The sequence below is a fragment of the Pristiophorus japonicus genome, unplaced genomic scaffold (assembly GCF_044704955.1).
Source record: "Pristiophorus japonicus isolate sPriJap1 unplaced genomic scaffold, sPriJap1.hap1 HAP1_SCAFFOLD_223, whole genome shotgun sequence".
Taxonomy (NCBI): Eukaryota; Metazoa; Chordata; class Chondrichthyes; family Pristiophoridae; genus Pristiophorus; species Pristiophorus japonicus.
This window is the reverse complement of record NW_027251940.1, coordinates 101,522-124,183: the sequence shown is the minus strand read 5'-3', so window position 1 is coordinate 124,183 and position 22,662 is coordinate 101,522. Positions and strand designations below refer to the sequence as shown.

Here is a 22,662-nt window from a genome sequence, read left to right as displayed (position 1 = left end):
AGAGAGTGGGGGAGAGAGAGAGAGAGAGAGAGACTGGGGGGAGAGAGAGAGAGAGAGAGACTGGGGGGAGAGAGAGAGAGACTGGGGGGAGAGAGATAGAGAGAGACTGGGGGGAGAGAGAGAGAGAGAGAGTGGGGGAGAGAGAGAGAGAGAGTGGGGGAGAGAGAGAGAGACTGGGGGGAGAGAGAGAGAGAGAGAGAGAGAGTGGGGGAGAGAGAGAGAGAGAGAGACTGGGGGGGGGGAGAGAGAGAGAGAGACTGGGGGAGAGAGAGAGAGAGAGACAGGGGGGAGAGAGAGAGAGACTGGGTGGGGGGAGAGAGAGCGAGAGAGACTGGGGGGAGAGAGAGAGAGACTGGGGGGGGGGAGAGAGAGAGAGACTGGGGGGAGAGAGAGAGAGAGACTGGGGGGAGAGAGAGAGAGAGAGACTAGGGGCGGAGAGAGAGAGAGAGACTGGGGGGGAGAGAGAGAGACTGGGGGAGAGAGAGAGAGACTGGGGGAGAGAGAGAGAGACTGGGGGGGGGAGAGAGAGAGAGAGACTCGAAGGGAGAGAGAGACTGGGGAGAGAGAGAGTGGCAGAGAGAGAGAGAGAGAGAGACTGGGGGGGAGAGAGAGAGAGAGAGACTGGGGGGGGAGAGAGAGAGAGACTGGGGGGAGAGAGAGAGAGAGAGAGACTGGGGGGGGAGAGAGACTGAGAGAGACTGGGGGGAGAGAGAGAGAGACTGGGGGAGAGAGAGAGAGAGAGAGAGACTGGGGGGAGAGAGAGAAGAGAGAGACTCGAGGGGAGAGAGAGAGAGAGACTGGGGGGAGAGAGAGAGAGAGAGGCTGGGGGAGAGAGAGAGAGAGACTGGGGGGAGAGAGAGAGAGAGTGAGACTGGGGGAGAGAGAGAGAGAGAGAGACTGGGGGGTGAGAGAGAGAGAGAGACTGGGGGGGGGAGAGAGAGCGAGAGAGACTGGGGGGGAGAGAGAGAGAGTGGGGGAGAGAGAGAGAGAGAGACTGGGGGGGGAGAGAGAGACTGGGGGAGAGCGAGTGAGAGTGGGACGAGAGAGAGAGAGAGACTGGGGGGGGAGAGAGAGAGAGAGACTGGGGGGCGAGAGAGAGAGAGAGAGACTGGGGGGAGAGAGAGAGAGTGGGGGGAGAGAGAGAGAGACTGGGGGAGATAGAGAGAGAGAGAGAGAGACTGGGGGGGGAGAGAGAGAGAGTGGGGGGAGAGAGAGAGAGAGACTGGGGGAGAGAGAGTGGGGGGAGAGAGAGAGAGAGAGACTGGGGGGAGAGAGAGAGAGAGAGAGAGAGACTGGGGGAGAGAGAGAGAGACTGGGGGGAGAGAGAGAGATAGACTGGGTGGGAGGGAGAGAGAGAGACTGGGGGAAGAGAGAGAGAGAAACTGGGGAGAGAGAGAGAGAGAGAGAGACTGGGGGGAGAGAGAGAGAGACAGACTGGAGGAGAGAGAGAGAGACTGGGGGAGAGAGAGAGAGACTGGAGGAGAGAGAGAGAGACTGGACGAGAGAGAGAGAGACTGGAGGAGAGAGAGAGAGACTGGGGGAGAGAGAGAGAGAGAGAGACTGGGGGAGAGAGAGAGAGACTGGGGGGAGAGAGAGAGAGACAGACTGGAGGAGAGAGAGAGACTGGGGGAGAGAGAGAGAGAGACTGGGGGGAGAGAGAGAGAGACAGACTGGAGGAGAGAGAGAAAGAGAGAGACTGGAGAGGGGAGAGAGAGAGAGCGACTGGGGGGAGGGAGAGAGACTGGGGGGGGTGGGAGAGACTGCGGGGGGGGAGAGAGAGAGAGAGAGAGGACTGGGCGGGAGAGAGAGACTGGAGGGGGGAGAGAGAGAGAGAGAGACTGGAGGGGGGAGAGAGAGAGAGAGAGACTGGAGGGGGGAAAGAGAGAGACTAGGGGGACGGGGAGAGAGAGAGAGAGAGACTGGGCGGGGGAGAGAGAGAGACTGGGCGGGAGAGAGAGAGAGAGACTGGGGGGAGAGAGAGAGAGTGAGAGAGAGACGGGGGGGGGAGAGAGAGAGAGAGAGAGCCTGGGGGTGCGGGGGAGAGAGAGAGACTGGGGGTGCGGGGGGGGAGAGAGAGAGAGAGAGAGACTGGGGGTGCGGGGGGGAGAGAGAGAGAGAGAGACTGGGCGGGTGGGAGACAGAGAGAGAGAGAGACTGGGGTGGGTGGAGAGAGAGAGAGAGAGAGAGAGATAGGGATAGGGCGGAGGGGGAGAGAGACGGGATGGTGGGGGGGAGAGAGACTGGGGGTACAGGGGAAAGGGAGAGACTGGGGGTGCAGGGGAGAGAGAGAGAGAGAGACGATGGGGGAGAGAGAGAGAGACTGGGGGTACGGGGAAAGGGATTGACTGGGGGTGCGGGGGAGAGAGAGAGAGAGACGATGGGGGAGAGAGAGAGAGATTGGCGGGGTGAGAGAGACTGGGGGGGAGAGAGAGAGAGACTGGGTGTCCGCAGGTCAAAGATTACCTGCGAGATTGGGGCTGGGTTTAATGGCTGCTGATGCATCGCCTTGTAATAACTTGGTCTGTTTGTCTTCCGCCTTCTGCAGTGATTAATGTTAGCTCTCAATCTTCGAGTCTGGCCGTCACCTCATTCAGACCGCTCTTCAATGACTTCGGCCCCCCCTCCATGGGCTATATGCAGGTATGTCACTCACTCCACCCCTCCCCACCATACCTCTCTACTGAGGGAGCGCCGCACTGTCGGAGGGGCAGTACTGAGGGAGCGCCGTACTGTCGGAGGGGCAGTACTGAGGGAGTGCCGCACTGTCGGAGGGGCGGTACTGAGGGAGTGCCGCACTGTCGGGGGATCGCCGCACTGTCGGAGGGGCAGTACTGAGGGAGCGCCGCACTGTCGGAGGGACAGTACTAAGGGAGCGCCGCACTGTCGGAGGGGCAGTACTGAGGGAGCGCCGCACTGTCGGAGGGGCAGTACTGAGGGAGCGCCGCACTGTCGGAGGGGCAGTACTGAGGGAGCGCCGCACTGTCGGAGGGGCAGTACTGAGGGAGCGCCGCACTGTCGGAGGGGCAGTACTGAGGGAGGGCCGCACTGTCGGAGGGGCAGTACTGAGGGAGCGCCGCACTGTCGGAGGGGCAGTACTGAGGGAGCGCCGCACTGTCGGAGGGGCAGTACTGAGGGAGGGCTGCACTGTCGGAGGGGCAGTACTGAGGGAGCGCCGCACTGTCGGAGGGACAGTACTGAGGGAGCGCCGCACTGTCGGAGGGTCAGTACTGAGGGAGCGCCGCACTGTCGGAGGGGCAGTACTGAGGGAGTGCCGCACTGTCGGAGGGACAGTACTGAGGGAGTGCCGCACTGTCGGAGGGACAGTACTGAGGGAGTGCCGCACTGTCGGAGGGACAGTACTGAGGGAGTGCCGCACTGTCGGAGGGACAGTACTGAGGGAGGCGGTGTTAAATCTCGTTGTCAATCCCTGTCCTTGTAGATAAGAGGCTCCCGAGGTGTGGGAAATGGTCCACATTGGTCGGATGAATAGAAAAGCAGATTATTATTTCAATGGAGAGAGGTTACAAAGTGCCGCAGTACAGCGGGACCTGGGGGTCCTTGTGCATGAAACACAAAAGGTTAGTGTGCAGGTACAGCAAGTGATCAGGCCATTGGCCTTTATTGCAAAGGGGATGGAGTATAAAAGCAGGGAAGTCTTGCTACAGTTATACAGGGTATTGGTGAGGCCACACCTGGAGTACTGCGTGCAGTTTGGGTCTCCATATTTACGAAAGGATATACTTGCTTTGGGGACAGTTCAGAGAAGGTTCACTCGGTTGATTCCGGGGATGAGGGGGGTTGACTTATGAGGAAAGGTTGAGGAGGTTGGGCCTCTACTCATTGGAATTCAGAAGAATGAGAGGTGATCTTATCGAAACGGATAAGATTATGAGGGGGCTTGACAAGGTGGATGCAGAGAGGATGTTTCCACTGATGGGGGAGACTAGAACTAGGGGGCATGGTCTTAGAATAAGGGGCCGCCCATTTAAAACTGAGATGAGGAGGAATTTCTTCTCTCAGAGGGTTGTAAATCTGTGGAATTCACTGCCTCAGAGAGCTGTGGAGGCTGGGTCATTGAATATATTCAACAACAACGTGAATTTATATCGCGCCTTTAACGGAGTGAAGTGTCCCCAGGGGCTTGACAGGACTATTATGAGATAAAATATTTGACACCAAGCTGCATAAATAGAAATTAGCGTAGGTGACCAAAAGCTTGACCAAAGAGGGAGGTTTTAAGGAGCGTCTTGAAGGAGGAAAGAGAGGGAGAGAGGCGGAGAGGTTTAGGGAGGGAGTTCCAGAGCTTGGGGCCCAGGCAACAGAAGGCACGGCCACCGATGGTGGAGCGATTATAATCAGGGATGGTCAAGGGGGCAGAATTAGAGGAGTGCAGACATCTCGGGGGGTTGTGGGGCTGGAGGGGGTTACAGAGATAGGGAGGGGTGTTGGGGCTGGAGGAGGTTACAGAGATAGGGAGGGGTGTCGGGCTGGAGGAGGTTACAGAGATAGGGAGGGGTGTAGGGGCTGGAGGAGGTTACAGAGATAGGGAGGGGTGTCGGGGCTGGAGGAGGTTACAGAGATAGGGAGGGTGTAGGGGCTGGAGGAGGTTACAGAGATAGGGAGGGGTGTAGGGCTGGAGGAGGTTACAGAGATAGGGAGGGTGTAGGGGCTGGAGGAAGTTACAGAGATAGGGAGGGGTGTCGGGGCTGGAGGAGGTTACAGAGATAGGGAGGGGTGTAGGGGCTGGAGGAGGTTACAGAGATAGGGAGGGGTGAAGGGGCTGGAGGAGGTTACAGAGACAGGGAGGGGTGTAGGGGCTGGAGGAGGTTACAGAGATAGGGAGGGGTGTAGGGCTGGAGGAGGTTACAGAGATAGGGAGGGGTGTAGGGGCTGGAGGAAGTTACAGAGATAGGGAGGGGTGTCGGGGCTGGAGGAGGTTACAGAGATAGGGAGGGGTGTAGGGCTGGAGGAGGTTACAGAGATAGGGAGGGTGTAGGGGCTGGAGGAAGTTACAGAGATAGGGAGGGTGTAGGGGCTGGAGGAAGTTACAGAGATAGGGAGGGTGTAGGGGCTGGAGGAAGTTACAGAGATAGGGAGGGGTGTAGGGCTGGAGGAGGTTACAGAGACAGGGAGGGGTGTAGGGGCTGGAGGAGGTTACAGAGATAGGGAGGGGTGTAGGGGCTGGAGGAGGTTACAGAGATAGGGAGGGGTGTAGGGGCTGGAGGAGGTTACAGAGATAGGGAGGGGTGTAGGGGCTGGAGGAGGTTACAGAGATAGGGAGGGGTGTAGGGGCTGGAGGAGGTTACAGAGATAGGGAGGGTGTTGGGGCTGGAGGAAGTTACAGAGATAGGGAGGGGCGAGGGACGTGGAGGGATTTGCAAACACGGATGAAAATTTTGAAATCGAGGTGTTGCTTAACCGGGAGCCAATGTCGGTTGGCGAGCACAGGGGGTGATGGGTGAGTGGGACTCGGTGTGAGTTAGGACACGGGGCAGTGAGCACAGTGGGTGATGGGTGAGTGGGACTGGGTGTGAGTTAGGACACGGGGGCAGTGAGCACAGGGGGTGATGGGTGAGTGGGACTGGGTGTGAGTTAGGACACGGGGGCAGTGAGCACAGGGGGTGATGGGTGAGTGGGACTCGGTGTGAGTTAGGACACGGGGCAGTGAGCACAGTGGGTGATGGGTGAGTGGGACTGGGTGTGAGTTAGGACACGGGGCAGTGAGCACAGGGGGTGATGGGTGAGTGGGACTGGGTGTGAGTTAGGACACGGGGTCAGTGAGCACAGGGGGTGATGAGTGAGCGGGACTCGGTGTGAGTTAGGACACGGGGCAGTGAGCACAGGGGGTGATGGGTGAGCGGGACTCGGTGTGAGTTAGGACACGGGGCAGTGAGCACAGCGGGTGATGGGTGAGTGGGACTCGGTGTGAGTTAGGACACGGGGGCAGTGAGCACAGGGGGTGATGGGTGAGTGGGACTCGGTGTGAGTTAGGACACGGGGGCAGTGAGCACAGGGGGTGATGGGTGAGCAGGACTGGGTGTGAGTTAGGACACGGGGGCAGTGAGCACAGAGGGTGTAGGGTGAGTGGGACTCGGTGTGAGTTAGGACACGGGGGCAGTGAGCACAGGGGGTGATGGGTGAGCGGGACTCGGTGCGAGTTAGGACACTGGGCAGTGAGCACAGGGGGTGATGGGTGAGCGGGACTCGGTGCGAGTTAGGACACGGGGGCAGCGAGCACAGCGGGTGATGGGTGAGCGGGACTGGGTGCGAGTTAGGACACGGGGGCAGTGAGCACAGCGGGTGATGGGTGAGCGGGACGCAGTGCGAGTTAGGACACGGGGCAGCGAGCACAGGGGGTGATGGGTGAGCGGGACTGGGTGCGAGTTAGGACACGGGGCAGTGAGCACAGAGGGTGATGGGTGAGTGGGACTGGGTGCGAGTTAGGACACGGGGCAGTGAGCACAGGGGGTGATGGGTGAGTGGGACTCGGTGCGAGTTAGGACACGGGGGCAGTGAGCACAGCGGGTGATGGGTGAGTGGGACTGGGTGTGAGTTAGGACACGGGGGCAGTGAGCACAGGGGGTGATGGGTGAGTGGGACTCGGTGCGAGTTAGGACACGGGGGCAGGTAGCACAGGGGGTGATGGGTGAGTGGGACTCGGTGTGAGTTAGGACACGGGGGCAGCGAGCACAGGGGGTGATGGGTGAGCGGGACTGGGTGTGAGTTAGGACACGGGGTCACTGAGCACAGGGGGTGATGGGTGAGTGGGACTCGGTGTGAGTTAGGACACGGGGTCAGTGAGCACAGGGGGTGATGGGTGAGTGGGACTGGGTGTGTGTTAGGACACAGGGCAGTGAGCACAGGGGGTGATGGGTGAGTGGGACTCGGTGCGAGTTAGGACACGGGTCAGCGAGCACAGGGGGTGATGGGTGAGTGGGACTGGGTGTGTGTTAGGACACGGGGACAGTGAGCACAGGGGGTGATGGGTGAGTGAGACTGGGTGTGTGTTAGGACACGGGGACAGTGAGCACAGGGGGTGATGGGTGAGTGGGACTGGGTGTGTGTTAGGACACGGGGCAGTGAGCACAGGGGGTGATGGGTGAGTGGGACTCGGTGCGAGTTAGGACACGGGGCAGCGAGCACAGAGGGTGATGGGTGAGCGGGACTGGGTGCGAGTTAGGACACGGGGCAGTGAGCACAGGGGGTGATGGGTGAGTGGGACTCGGTGCGAGTTAGGACACGGGGCAGTGAGCACAGGGGGTGATGGGTGAGTGGGACTCGGTGCGAGTTAGGACACGGGGCAGCGAGCACAGAGGGTGATGGGTGAGCGGGACTGGGTGCGAGTTAGGACATGGGGCAGTGAGCACAGAGGGTGATGGGTGAGCGGGACTGGGTGCGAGTTAGGACACGGGGGCAGTGAGCACAGTGGGTGATGGGTGAGCGGGACTGGGTGCGAGTTAGGACACGGGGGCAGTGAGCACAACGGGTGATGGGTGAGCGGGACTCGGTGTGAGTTAGGACACGGGGGCAGTGAGCACAGCGGGTGATGGGTGAGCGGGACGCAGTGCGAGTTAGGACACGGGGCAGTGAGCACAGGGGGTGATGGGTGAGCGGGACTGGGTGCGAGTTAGGACACGGGGGCAGTGAGCACAGCGGGTGATGGGTGAGCGGGACGCAGTGCGAGTTAGGACACGGGGCAGTGAGCACAGGGGGTGATGGGTGAGCGGGACTGGGTGTGAGTTAGGACACGGGGTCAGTGAGCACAGGGGGTGATGGGTGAGTGGGACTGGGTGTGAGTTAGGACACGGGGCAGCGAGCACAGAGGGTGATGGGTGAGTGGGACTGGGTGTGAGTTACGACACGGGGTCAGTGAGCACAGGGGGTGATGGGTGAGCGGGACTCGGTGTGAGTTAGGACACGGGGCAGCGAGCACAGGGGGTGATGGGTGAGCAGGACTCGGTGCGAGTTCGGACACGGGGCAGTGAGCACAGGGGGTGATGGGTGAGTGGGACTGGGTGCGAGTTAGGACACGGGGGCAGTGAGCACAGGGGGTGATGGGTGAGCGGGACTCGGTGTGAGTTAGGACACGGGGCAGTGAGCACAGGGGGTGATGGGTGAGCGGGACTCGGTGCGAGTTAGGACACGGGGCAGTGAGCACAGAGGGTGATGGGTGAGTGGGACTCGGTGCGAGTTAGGACACGGGGGCAGCGAGCACAGCAGGTGATGGGTGAGCGGGACTCAGTGCGAGTTAGGACACGGGGGCAGTGAGCACAGGGGGTGATGGGTGAGTGGGACTGGGTGCGAGTTAGGACACGTGGGCAGTGAGCACAGTGGGTGATGGGTGAGCGGGACTGGGTGTGAGTTAGGACACGGGGGCAGTGAGCACAGGGGGTGATGGGTGAGCGGGACTAGGTGTGAGTTAGGACACGGGGGCACTGAGCACAGCGGGTGATGGGTGAGCGGGACGCAGTGCGAGTTAGGACACGGGGCAGTGAGCACAGGGGGTGATGGGTGAGCGGGACTGGGTGTGAGTTAGGACACGGGGCAGTGAGCACAGGGGGTGATGGGTGAGTGGGACTGGGTGTGAGTTAGGACACGGGGGCAGCGAGCACAGCGGGTGATGGGTGAGCAGGACTCGGTGCGAGTTCGGACACGGGGCAGTGAGCTCAGGGGGTGATGGGTGAGTGGGACTGGGTGTGAGTTAGGACACGGGGTCAGTGAGCACAGGGGGTGATGGGTGAGCGGGACTCGGTGCGAGTTAGGACACGGGGCAGTGAGCACAGGGGGTGATGGGTGAGTGGGACTCGGTGTGAGTTAGGACACGGGGCAGTGAGCACAGGGGGTGATGGGTGAGCGGGACTGGGTGTGAGTTAGGACACGGGTCAGTGAGCACAGTGGGTGATGGGTGAGCGGGACTCGGTGCGAGTTAGGACACGGGGGCAGTGAGCACAGGGGGTGATGGGTGAGCGGGACTCGGTGCGAGTTAGGATATGGGGGCAGCCGAGTTTTGGATCACCTCTAGTTTACGTCGGGTAGAATGTGGGAGGCCGGCCAGGAGTGTGTTGGAAGAGTCAAGTCTGGAGGTAACAAAGGCAGGGATGAGGGTTTCAGCAGCGGATGAGCTGAGGCAGGGGGTGGAGACGGGCGATGTTACGGAGGTGGAAATAGGCGGTTTTAGTTATGCTGTGGATATGTGGCCGGAAGCTCAGTTCAGGGTCAGAGGTTGCGAACAGTCTGGTTCAGCCTCAGACAGGAGTTGGGGAGAGGGATGGAGTCGGGGACTGGGGAACGCAGTTTGTGGCAGGGACCGAGAACAATGGCTTCGGTCTTCCCGATATTCAATTGGAGAAAATTTCTGCTCATCCAGAACTGGACATTCAATATGATCATGGCTGACCCTCTATCTCAACACCATATTCACGCTTTCTCCCCATACCCCTTGATGCCTTTTGTGTCTAGAAATCTATCTGTCTCCCTCTTAAATATATTCAGTGACTTGGCCTCCACAGCCTCCTGTGGTAGAGAATTCCACAGGTTCACCACCCTCTGAGTGAAAACATTTCTCCTCATCTCGCTCCTAAATTTCCTACCCCGTATCCTGAGACTGTGTGACCCCTTGTTCTAGACTTCCCAGCCCCCGGGGAAACATCCTCCCCACATCCAGTCTGTCCAACCCCCATCAGAATTTTATATCTTTCAATCAGATCCCCTCTCATTCTTCTAAACTCCAGTGAATACAGGCCCAGTCGACCCAATCTCTCCTCATACCACAGTCCTGCCATCCCAGGAATCAGTCTGGTGAACCTTCGCTGCACTCCCTCTATGGTGAGTATATCCTTCCTTAGGTAAGGAGACCAAAACTGCTCACAATACTCCAGGTGTGGTCTCACCAAGGCCCTGTATAACTGGAGTAAGACATCCTTGCTCCTGTACTCAAACCCTCTTGCAATGAAAACCAACAAACCATTGGCCTTCCTAACTGCTTGCTGCACCGGCATGTCTGCTTTCAATGTCTGGTGTACAAGGACACCCAGGTCCCTCTGTACATCCACACCCAGGTCCCTCTGTACATCGACACCCAGGTCCCTCTGTACATCGACACCCAGGTCCCTCTGTACATCGACACCCAGGTCCCTCTGTACATCCACACCCAGGTCCCTCTGTACATCCACACCCAGGTCCCTCTGTACATCCACACCCAGGTCCCTCTGTACATCCACACCCAGGTCCCTCTGTACATCCACACCCAGGTCCCTCTGTACATCGACACCCAGGTCCCTCTGTACATCCACACCCAGGTCCCTCTGTACATCGACACCCAGGTCCCTCTGTACATCGACACCCAGGTCCCTCCGTACATCGACACCCAGGTCCCTCTGTACATCCACACCCAGGTCCCTCTGTACATCAACACCCAGGTCCCTCTGTACATCCACACCCAGGTCCCTCTGTACAAGGACACCCAGGTCCCTCTGTACATCCACACCCGGGTCCCTCTGTACAAGGACACCCAGGTCCCTCTGTACAAGGACACCCAGGTCCCTCTGTACAAGGACACCCAGGTCCCTCTGTACATCAACACCCAGGTCCCTCTGTACATCCACACCCAGGTCCCTCTGTACATCCACACCCAGGTCCCTCTGTATATCAACACCCAGGTCCCTCTGTACATCGACACCAAGGTCCCTCTGTACATCGACACTTCCCAAGCCATCACCATTTCAATAATACTTTGTCCTTATGTTTTTCCTACCAAAGTGAATAACTTCACATTTATCCATGTTATACTGCATCTGCCATGTGTTTGCCCACTCACTCAACCGATCTAAATCGCCTTGCAGCCTCTTTGCATCCTCCTCACAACTCACAATCCCACCTCAGTTTTGTGTCGTCAGCAAACTTGGAAATATTACATTTGGTTCCCTCATCCAAATCATGTATATATATATTGTGAATAGCTGGGGCCCCAGCATTGATCCCTGTGGTACCCCACTAGTCACTGCCTGCCACCCTGAAAAAGACCCGTTTATTCCTACTCTCTGTTTCCTGTCAGTTAACCAATTTTCAATCCATGCCAATACATTGCCCCCAATCCTATGTGCTTTAATTTTGCACACTAACCTCTTATGTGGGACTTTTATCAAAGGCCTTCTGAAAATCCAAATACATTACATCCACTGGTTCTCCCTTATCTACTCTATCAGTTACATCCTCAAAAAAACTCCAGTAGGTTTGTCAAACATGATTTTCCTTTCATAAATCCATGTTGACTTTGTTTAATCCCGTTGATATTATCTAAGTGTGCCGTTATCACATCCTTTATAATAGACTCTCGCATTTTCCCTACTACTGATGTCAGGCTAACCGGTCTGTAGTTCCCCGTTTTCTCTCTCCCTCCTTTTTTAAATAGTGGGGGTTACATTTGCCACCCTCCAATCTGCAGGAACTGTTCCATAATCGCTGGAATTTTGGACGATGACAACCAATGCGTCTTACTATTTCCATGGCTACCTTGTTTCGTGCTCTGGGATGCAGATCATCAGGCCCTGGGGGTTTATCGGCCTTCAGTCCCATTAGTTTCTCCAGCACTATTTTCTTACTAATTATCATTTCCTTTAATTCCTCTTGCTCACTCGACCCTTGGTTCCCGAGCATTTCCGGGACGTTATCTGTGTCCTCTTCCGTGAAGACAGGACCGAACTATTTATCCAATTGTTCTGCCAAACTATTTATCCAATTGTTCTGCCATTTCCTTGTTCCCCATTACAAATTCTCCCGTTTCTGTCTGTAAAGGACCTGCATTTGTCTTCACTAACATCTTTTTCCTTTTACGTACGTGTCGAAACATTTGCAGTCGGTTTTTACGTTCCTTGCAACTTTACTCTCCTCCTCTATTTTTCCCCTCTTAAAACCAATCTCTTGGCCCTTTTTTTTGCTGAATTCGAAACTGCTCCCAATCCTCGGGCTTGCTACTTTTTCGGGCAACTGTGTGGAACTCCTCTTTGGATCTAATACTGTCCTTAATTCCTTTTGTTGGCCACGGTTGGTCCACTTTTCCTTTTGTGTTTTTACGCCAGAAAGGAATGTGTGACTGTCGCAATGAACGTGCGAATTAGGAGCAGGACGAGGCCTGCCCTGCTATTCAATCACCATCCATTCACCTCCGTCCCAGCTCTGTAACAGGATTTGGGTGTAAGAGTAAAGATGTCTTACTGCAATTATATCATCATCATAGGCGATCCCTCGAACGAGGATGACTTGCTTCCACGGGTTCACAGGTGTTTCAGTGAAGGACCCAATATTCCAGATCCCGAACTACATCCTGAAGGGTGGAAGGTGCCTGTGGGTGGATTTTTTTAGCATGGGGTGACCGTTGTACACCAGCCACCACACGGGCTTGACAGAGCGAGGTCTTGGTCCAGTGGCAAGGGTTGACCAGGACGACTGGAGACCAGCTCTGCTGCACGGACCCAGTGCGCACACATATATCGTACAGTGTGGGCTGGTCCGTGCTGCCCCTGGGCCCTCGCCTCTCCTGGGCCCTGTACCCTCATCTGTTGCACCTCCGCCCCGATCACTCGCCGCTCCTCCGCCCCGATCTCTCGCCGCTCCTCCGCCCCGATCTCTCGCCGCTCCTCCGCCCCGATCTCTCACCGCTCCTCCGCCCCGATCTCTCGCCGCTCCTCCGCCCCCGATCTCTCGCCGCTCCTCCGCCCCCGATCTCTCGCCGCTCCTCCGCCCCGATCTCTCGCCGCTCCTCCGCCCCGATCTCTCGCCGCTCCTCCGCCCCCGATCTCTCGCCGCTCCTCCGTCCCCAATCTCTCGCCGCTCCTCCGCCCCGATCTCTCGCCGCTCCTCCGTCCCCAATCTCTCGCCGCTCCTCCGCCCCGATCTCTCGCCGCTCCTCCGTCCCCGATCTCTCGCCGCTCCTCCGCCCCGATCTCTCGCCGCTCCTCCGTCCCCGATCTCTCGCCGCTCCTCCGTCCCCGATCTCTCGCCGCTCCTCCGTCCCCGATCTCTCGCCGTTCCTCCGTCCCCGATCTCTCGCCGCTCCTCCGTCCCCGATCTCTCTCTCCTCCGTCCCGATCTCGCGCCGCTCCTCCGTCCCCGATCTCTCGCTCCTCCGTCCCCGATCTCTCACCGCTCCTCCGTCCCGATCTCTCGCCGTTCCTCCGCCCCGATCTCTCGCCGTTCCTCCGCCCCGATCTCTCGCCGCTCCTCCGCCCCGATCTCTCGCCGCTCCTCCGTCCCCGATCTCTCGCCGCTCCTCCGTCCCGATCTCTCGCCGTTCCTCCGTCCCCGATCTCTCGCCGCTCCTCCGTCCCGATCTCTCGCCGCTCCTCCGTCCCGATCTCTCGCCGCTCCTCCTCCCCGATCTCTCGCCGCTCCTCCGCCCCGATCTCTCGCCGCTCCTCCGCCCCCGATCTCTCGCTCCTCCGTCCCCGATCTCTCGCCGCTCCTCCGCCCCGATCTCTCGCCGCTCCTCCGCCCCGATCTCTCGCCGCTCCTCCGCCCCGATCTCTCACCGCTCCTCCGCCCCGATCTCTAGCCGCTCCTCCGTCCCCGATCTCTCACCGCTCCTCCGTCCCCGATCTCTCGCCGCTCCTCCGTCCCCGATCTCTCGCTCCTCCGCCCCCGATCTCTCGATACTCCTCCGCCCCGATCTCTCGCTCCTCCGCCCCGATCTCTCGCCGCTCCTCCGCCCCGATCTCTCGCCGCTCCTCCGCCCCGATCTCTCGCCGCTCCTCCGCCCCGATCTCTCGCCGCTCCTCCGCCCCGATTTCTCTCTCCTCCGTCCCGATCTCTCGCCGCTCCTCCGTCCCCGATCTCTCGCCGCTCCTCCGCCCCGATCTCTCGCCGCTCCTCCGTCCCCGATCTCTCGCCGCTCCTCCGTCCCCGATCTCTCGCTCCTCCGCCCCGATCTCTCGCCGCTCCTCCGTCCCCGATCTCTCGCCGCTCCTCCGCCCCGATCTCTCGCCGCTCCTCCGCCCCGATTTCTCTCTCCTCCGTCCCGATCTCTCGCCGCTCCTCCTCCCCGATCTCTCGCCGCTCCTCCGTCCCCGATCTCTCGCCGCTCCTCCGCCCCGATCTCTCGCCGCTCCTCCGCCCCGATCTCTCGCTCCTCCGTCCCCGATCTCTCGCCGCTCCTCCGCCCCGATCTCTCACCGCTCCTCCGTCCCCGATCTCTCGCCGCTCCTCCGCCCCGATCTCTCACCGCTCCTCCGTCCCCGATCTCTCGCCGCTCCTCCGCCCCGATCTCTCGCCGCTCCTCCGTCCCGATCTCTCGCCGCTCCTCCGCCCCGATCTCTCGCCGCTCCTCCGCCCCGATCTCTCACCGCTCCTCCGTCCCCGATCTATCGCCGCTCCTCCGTCCCCGATCTCTCGCCGCTCCTCCGTCCCCGATCTATCGCCGTCCTCCGTCCCCGATCTATCGCCGCTCCTCCGTCCCCGATCTCTCGCCGCTCCTCCGTCCCCGATCTCTCGCCGCTCCTCCGCCCCCGATCTCTCGCCGCTCCTCCGCCCCCGATCTCTCGCCGCTCCTCCGCCCCCGATCTCTCTCCGTCCCCGATCTCTCGCCGCTCCTCCGCCCCCGATCTCTCTCCGTCCCCGATCTCTCGCCGCTCCTCCGCCCCCGATCTCTCTCCGTCCCCGATCTCTCGCCGCTCCTCCGCCCCGATCTCTCTCCGTCCCCGATCTCTCGCCGCTCCTCCGTCCCCGATCTCTCGCCGCTCCTCCGTCCCCGATCTCTCGCCGCTCCTCCGCCCCGATCTCTCGCCACTCCTCCGCCCCGATCTCTCGCCGCTCCTCCGTCCCCGATCTCTCGCTCCTCCGCCCCGATCTCTCGCCGCTCCTCCGTCCCCGATCTCTCGCCGCTCCTCCGTCCCCGATCTCTCGCCGCTCCTCCGTCCCCGATCTCTCGCCGCTCCTCCGCCCCCGATCTCTCGCCGTCCTCCGTCCCCGATCTATCGCCGTCCTCCGTCCCCGATCTCTCGCCGCTCCTCCGTCCCCGATCTCTCGCCGCTCCTCCGCCCCGATCTCTCGCCGCTCCTCCGCCCCCGATCTCTCGCCGTTCCTCCGTCCCCGATCTCTCGCCGCTCCTCCGCCCCCGATCTCTCGCCGCTCCTCCGCCCCCGATCTCTCGCCGCTCCTCCGCCCCCGATCTCTCGCCGCTCCTCCGTCCCCGATCTCTCGCCGCTCCTCCGCCCCCGATCTCTCGCCGCTCCTCCGCCCCCGATCTCTCGCCGCTCCTCCGCCCCCGATCTCTCGCCGCTCCTCCGCCCCGATCTCTCGCCGCTCCTCCGTCCCCGATCTCTCCTCTGCCCCGATCTCTCGCCGGTCCTCCGTCCCCGATCTCTCGCCGCTCCTCCGCCCCCGACCTCTCGCCGCTCCTCCGCCCCCGATCCCTCGCCGCTCCTCCGCCCCCGATCTCTCGCCGCTCCTCCGCCCCCGATCCCTCGCCCCTCCTCCGCCCCCGATCTCTCGCCCCTCCTCCGCCCCCGACCTCGCCACTCCTCTGTACCTGGGCCCCGCCGATGTTCCTGCCCACGCTCCAAAGACGGCGACCAAGGGTTTTGATGACGTCACCCATTCGCCCATCTCAAAAACCGCCGCACACTTGGAGCAGCTCGCGCTGGAGGTTGAAGGGGCCTGCCGTTCCAGCTCTTTTATAGCCCGACCTGCGGAGCTGTTCTCTCACGGGTCATGGTGGGGCCACGATTATACAGGGCCCTGGTGAGGCCTCACCTGGAGTACTGTGCGCAGTTCTGGTCTCCTTACCCAAGGAAGGATATACTTGCCATAGAGGGAGTGCAGCGAAGGTTCACCAGACTGATTCCTGGGACGGGGGGGGGGATTGTCCAATGGGGAGAGATTGAGCAGACTAGGCCGATATTCTCTGGGGTTTAGAAGAATGAGAGGGGATCTCATTGAAACATTCTTACAGGGGCTCGACAGGGTAGATGCAGGGAGGGTGTTTCCCCCGGGCTGGGGAGTCTAGAACCAGGGGTCACACAGGATAAGGGGTCGGCCATTTAGGACTGAGATGAGGAGAAACTCCATCAGTCAGTTGGTGGGGAATCTTTGGAATTCTCTGCCCCAGAGGCTCAGTCTTTGGGCATATTCAAGATAGATTTTTGGACATTAAGGGAATCAAGGGATATGGGGAGTTGAGTCCATGAGCCACGATCTCATTGAATGGCGGAGCAGGCTCGATAGGGCCAAATGGCCTGCTCCTGCTCCTATTTCTTGCGTTCTTACATTCGACACCACAGATTTGTCATCGGACTCTGTTCTCTAACCATCTCCCCCCCCCCCCCCCACCCACCCACAGGGCTTGAAACCTTCCCAGCCTTCACAGAGCACCTATTCCGACCTGCTGTCCGTCATCGAGGAGATGGGGAAGGAGATACGGCCCACGTACGCCGGAAGTAAAAGTGCAATGGAGCGGCTGAAGCGAGGTACGATGGTACGAGGCCTTGGGGACCGCCCCCTCTCACCCCCATCCCCCCCCCCCCTCTCGCCGCGTCATCGCTTCACCCCTGTGGGCAGGCCGGGACGGTGCGGGACGTTCCATCGCCGCGAGGGTTGGGCTCGGCAGAGGGGAGGGGGGGGTCAATCCCTGTGCCAAAAGCACAGAATGATCCCGCTGTGTGTGGGGGAATGGGGGGGTGGGGGGGGTTGGTGAGGAACGTTGGGGTTGAGGGATATGGGGAGAGGGTGGGTTTTGGGATTGGTGAGAGGGTGGGGTTGAGGGATATGAGGAGAGGGTGGGATTGAGGGATATGAGCAGAGGGTGGGATTGAGGGATATGGGGAGAGGGTGGGATTGAGGGATATGGGGAGAGGGTGGGATTGAGGGATATGGGGAGAGGGTGGGATTGAGGGATATGGGGAGAGGGTGGGATTGAGGGATATGGGGAGAGGGTGGGATTGAGGGATATGGGGAGAGGGTGGTTTGAGGGATATGGGGAGAGGGTGGGTTGAGGGATATGGGGAGAGGGTGGGTTGGGGGATATGGGGAGAAGGTGGGATTGAGGGATATGGGGAGAGAGTGGGATTGAGGGATATAGGGAGAGGGTGGGTTGATGGATATGGGGAGAGGGTGGGTTGGGGGATATGGGGAGAGGGTGGGTTGGGGGATATGGGGAGAGGGTGGGTTGGGGGATATGGGGAGAGGGTATGTAGGTAGGATATGGAGGGAAGGTGGTTTGAGGGATATGGGGAGAGGGTGGGTTGGGGGATATGGGGAGAGGGTGGGTTGGGGGATATGGAGGGAAGGTGGTTTGAGGGATATGGGGAGAGGGTGGGTTGGTGGCTATGGGGAGAGGGTGGGTTGGGGGATATGGAGGGAAGGTGGTTTGAGGGATATGGGGAGAGGGTGGGTTGAGTGATATGGGGAGAGGGTGGGTAGGTAGGATATGGAGGGAAGGTGGTTTGAGGGATATGCGGAGAGGGTGGGTTGGGGGATATGGGGAGAGGGTGGGTTGGGGGATATGGGGAGAGGGTGGGTTGGGGGATATGGGGAGAGGGTGGGTTGGGGGATATGGAGGGAAGGTGGTTTGAGGGATATGGGGAGAGGGTGGGTTGGGGGATATGGGGAGAGGGTGGGTTGAGTGATATTGGGAGAGGGTGGGTAGGTAGGATATGGAGGGAAGGTGGTTTGAGGGATATGGGGAGAGGGTGGGTTGGGGGATATGGGGAGAGGGTGGGTTGGGGGATATGGAGGGAAGGTGGTTTGAGGGATATGGGGAGAGGGTGGGTTGGGGGATATGGGGAGAGGGTGGGTTGGGGGATATGGGGAGAGGGTGGGTTGGGGGATATGGAGGGAAGGTGGTTTGAGGGATATGGGGAGAGGGTGGGTTGGGGGATATGGGGAGAGGGTGGGTTGAGTGATATGGGGAGAGGGTGGGTAGGTAGGATATGGAGGGAAGGTGGTTTGAGGGATATGGGGAGAGGGTGGGTTGGGGGATATGGGGAGAGGGTGGGTTGAGTGATATGGGGAGAGGGTGGGTAGGTAGGATATGGAGGGAAGGTGGTTTGAGGGATATGGGGAGAGGGTGGTTTGAGGGATATGGGGAGAGGGTGGTTTGAGGGATATGGGGAGAGGGTGTGTTGGGGGATATGGGGAGAGGGTGGGTTGGGGGATATGGGGAGAGGGTGGGTTGGGGGATATGGGGAGAGGGTGGGTTGACCTTGACATGTTCGGAGGGTGCCCGGGTCCGGTTGTCTTTGCTGCGCACTTCCCGTTTGCTGCCCCGCTCATGATTCCGGCCAATGGGTCTCACGGCTTTCCTTCTCCCCCCCCCCCCCCCCCCACTCCCCAACCCCTCCTCTAGGAATAATCCACGCGAGGGCTCTGGTCCGGGAATGTCTGGCCGAAACAGAGAGGAACGCACGGTCATAGCGCGGAGAGAGGGCGCTGACCGACTGACCAGTCACGGTGTCCCGTCACGAACGTCGCCTTCCATGGCGGAAGAGCCCAACTACTCCTCGCGGCCACGCAGGCGGAGAGAAGAAACGAACAATTTTTTTTTGGCGGGTTTTTGGGGGTGGGGGGAAAAATCTTAGTTTAACAGCAATTGCCCTTAGTAAAGCAGTGAGGGAGGGCGGATATAGTTCTATTGCAGAGCGAGAGAGAGATTATTGTGCTATCCGGCCATCTAGATTCTTTTTGAAATTATTTCCTGGTGTCATGATTTTACCCGTCTCCCCCTCCGAGGAAAGGGACACGCCGAAAGTATTTTAGGGCCTCTTCCCATTCACCAGTTACACAGGAACAGGCGGAGGCCCATTCAGCCCCTCGAGCCTGTTACACAGGAACAGGAGGAGGCCCATTCAGCCCCTCGAGCCTGTTACACAGGAACAGGAGGAGGCCCATTCAGTCCCTGGAGCCTGTTACATAGCAACAGGAGGAGGCCCATTCAGCCCCTCGAGCCTGTCACACAGGAACAGGAGGAGGCCCATTCCGCCCCTCGAGCCTGTTACACAGGAACAGGAGGAGGCCCATTCAGCCCCTCGAGCCTGTTACACAGGAACAGGAGGAGGCCCATTCAGCCCCTCGAGCCTGTTACACAGGAACAGGAGGAGGCCCATTCAGCCCCTCGAGCCTGTTACACAGGAACAGGAGGTGGCCCATTCAGCCCCTCGAGCCTGTTATACAGGAACAGGAGGAGGCCCATTCAGCCCCTCGAGCCTGTTACACAGGGAACAGGAGGAGGCCCATTCAGCCCCTCGAGCCTGTTACACAGGAACAGGAGGAGGCCCATTCAGCCCCTCGAGCCTGTTACACAGGAACAGGAGGAGGCCCATTCAGCCCCTCGGGCCTGTTACACAGGAACAGGAGGAGGCCCATTCAGCCCCTCGAGCCTGTTACACAGGAACAGGAGGCGGCCCATTCAGCCCCTCGAGCCTGTTACACAGGAGCAGGAGGAGGCCCATTCAGCCCCTCGAGCCTGTTACACAGGAACAGGAGGAGGCCCATTCAGCCCCTCGAGCCTGTTACACAGGAACAGGAGGAGGCCCATTCAGCCCCTCGAGCCTGTTCCGCCATTCAATTAGATCATTTGTATCTTCCCTCCATCTACCCGCCTTGGTTCCGTCACCCTTAATACCCTTGCCCAACAAAAATCTTATCAATCTCGGTTTTTGAAATTTGCAATGACCCCCCCGGCCCCAACAGTTTTTCTGTGGCGTAGAGGAAGTTCCAGATATCCACTAACCTTTCGTGTGAAGAAGTACTTCCTGGCCCTAATTCTAAGGATATTTTCCCCTTGTTTTGGACTCTCTCCCACCCTGCACCAGAGGAAATAGTTTGACTCTTGATCTATTCTTGTCAACTTCACTAATCATCTCAAACACCCCATTCAGATCGCCCTTTTAATCTCCTACGCTGGAGCAGAATGCAAGCCTAAATCCGTACAATCCTTGCTCCGAATGTAACCCCCTTTTTCGCCCCTTGATCCATTCTGGGGTACAGCACCATCCTGCTCACCAACCCCCCCCCCCCCCCAGTCTGTGGCTTGTCGGCCATGGGGTGAAGAGAGGGGAGGGTGGGGGGTTGGGGGTGGTGAGAGAGGTGGCTACGATCCAACTCTCAAACCATTTGTGATTTTTTTTTAAAGGAGTCGCCGCGATGTTTCTCTTTTTTTTTAGGGACGGTCCCTAACTTTGGAACGCGGCAAAACTCTTTTGGGGACGCTCCCCCACTGGCGCACGTGGGGGAGCGTTTGACGTTTTGAGAGGCTCCCTAACTTGGGCAGGCGCTCAAACATTTTCGAGACGCTCCCTAGCCTGGGCATGGGGCCCTAACTCTTAAAGGTGGTCCCTAACTGGAATTTGGCCAAGCATTTTGGAGACGGCCCCTAAACAACTGGGATTTGGAGTCATTCCCTGACTACCATTGGGCTCAGTCTTCGGAGACGCTCCCTCACTGTTGTGCATTGACAATTTTAACAAAAGGTTTCCCTTTGCATTTTTTTAAAAAGATAACGAGTATTTGTAAAAGACTTTGAAGCTCATTTCTACAACGCAGGGTTTACTCATGTACCAGGGTTATTATATTAAAATCCAATTTACAATTTCGCTCATGTCTGCTCTCTCTCTCTCTCTCTCTCTGTCCTTAACTCCTAACTTACACAGAAACATAGAAACTAGGAGCAGGAGTAGGCCATTCGGCCCCTCGAGCCTGCACCACCATTCAATATGATCATGGCTGGCCCTCTATCTCAACACCATATTCCCGCTTTCTCCCCATACCCCTTGATGCCTTGTGGGTCTAGAAATCTATCTGTCTCCCTCTTAAATATATTCAGTGACTTGGCCTCCACAGCCTCCTGTGGTAGAGAATTCCACAGGTTCACCTCCCTCTGAGTGAAAACATTTCTCCTCATCTCGCTCCTGAATTTCCTACCCCGTATCCTGAGACTGTGTGACCCCTTGTTCTAGACTTCCCAGCCCCCGGGGAAACACCCTCCCCGCATCCAGTCTGTCCAACCCCGTCAGAATTTTATACCTTTCAATCAGGTCCCCTCTCATTCTTCTCAACTCCAGTGAATACAGGCCCAGTCGATCCAAGAGGGAGTTAGATATGGCCCTTACGGCTAAGGGGATCAAGGGGTATGGAGAGAAAGCAGGAAAGGGGTACTGAGGTGAATGATCAGCCATGATCATATTGAATGGTGGTGCAGGCTCGAAGGGCCGAATGGCCGACTCCTGCATCTATCTTCTATGTTTCTAAGCTCTCCTCATACGACAGTCCTGCCAACCCAGGAATCAGTCTGGTGAACCTTCGCTGCACTCCCTCTATGGCAAGTATATCCTTCTTTAGGTAAGGAGACCAAAACTGCACACAATACTCCAGGTGTGGTCTCACCAAGGCCCTGTATAACTGCAGGGAGATCATGAGAAATAGGAGCAGGAGTCGGGCATTCGCCCCTCGAGCCTGCTCCACCATTTAATAAGATCATGGCTGATCCGATCATGGACTCAGCTCCACTTCCCTGCCCGCTCCCCATAACCCTTCACTCCCTTATCGCTCAAAAATCTGTCTTATCTCCACCTTAAATATATTCAATGACCCAGCCTCCACAGCTCTCTGGGGCAGAGAGTTCCACAGATTTACAACCCTCTGAGAGAAGAAATTCCTCCTCATCTCAGTTTTAAATGGGCGGCCCCTTATTCTAAGACCATGCCCCCTAGTTCTAGTCTCCCCCATCAGTGGAAACATCCTCTCTGCATCTACCCTGTCGAGCCCCCTCATAATCTTACATGATTCAATAAGATCACCTCTCATTCTTCTAAACTCCAATGAGTAGAGGCCCAACCTCCTCAACCTATCTTCATAAGTCAACCCCTTAATCTCAGGAATCAACCGAGTGAACCTTCTCTGAACTGCCTCCAAAGCAAGTATATCCTTTCGTAAATATGGAGACCAAAACTGCACGCAGTACTCCAGGTGTGGCCTCACCAATACCCTGTATAACTGGAGCAAGACTTCCCTGCTTTTATACTCCATCCCCCTTTGCAATAAAGGCCAAGATACCATTGGCCCTTCCTGATCACTTGCTGTACCTGCACACTAACCTTTTGTGTTTCATGCACAAGTAACCCCCAGGTCCCACTGTACTGCGGCACTTTGCAATCTTTCTCCATTTAAATAATAACTTGCTTTTCTATTTTTCCGACCAAACTGGATAACCTCACATTTTCCCACATTATACTACATCTGTCAAATTTTTGCCCACTCACTTAGCCTGTCTATATCCCGTTGCAGATTCTTTGTGTCCACCTCACGCATTACTTTCCCACCCAACTTGGCTATGTTACACTCGGTCCCTTCATCCAAGTCCTCAATATAGATTGTAAATAGTTGAGGCCCCAGCACTGATCCTTGCGGCACCCCACTGGTCACAGCCTGCCAACCTGAAAATAACCCGTTTATTCCTACTCTCTGTTTTCTGTCCGTTAACCAATCCTCAATCCATGCTAATATATTACCCCCAATCCCGTGAGCCCTCATTTTGTTTAATAACCTCTTGTGTGGCACTTTATCGCATGGCTTCTGAAAATCCAAATATACTACATCTACTGGTTCCCTCTTATCCACCCTGCATGTTACAAGCTGAAAAAATCTCAACAAATTTGTCAAACATGATTTCCCTTTCTT

At 58.2% G+C, this 22,662-nt stretch overlaps 1 protein-coding gene across 1 annotated transcript in view; it reads left to right on the top strand.

Annotated features, from left to right (window-relative positions):
* LOC139245571 (cyclin-dependent kinase 2-associated protein 2-like) overlaps positions 1-20,579 on the top strand; it is a 26,182-nt gene extending 5,603 nt beyond the window's left edge. The window contains exons 2-4 of the mRNA XM_070871185.1: positions 2,546-2,640; positions 16,331-16,457; positions 18,335-20,579. Coding sequence (XP_070727286.1) covers positions 2,546-2,640; positions 16,331-16,457; positions 18,335-18,402 — 290 coding nt within the window. The 3' untranslated portion in view covers positions 18,403-20,579. The remainder of the gene's footprint in view (positions 1-2,545; positions 2,641-16,330; positions 16,458-18,334) is intronic.
* Positions 20,580-22,662: the final 2,083 nt, after the last annotated feature.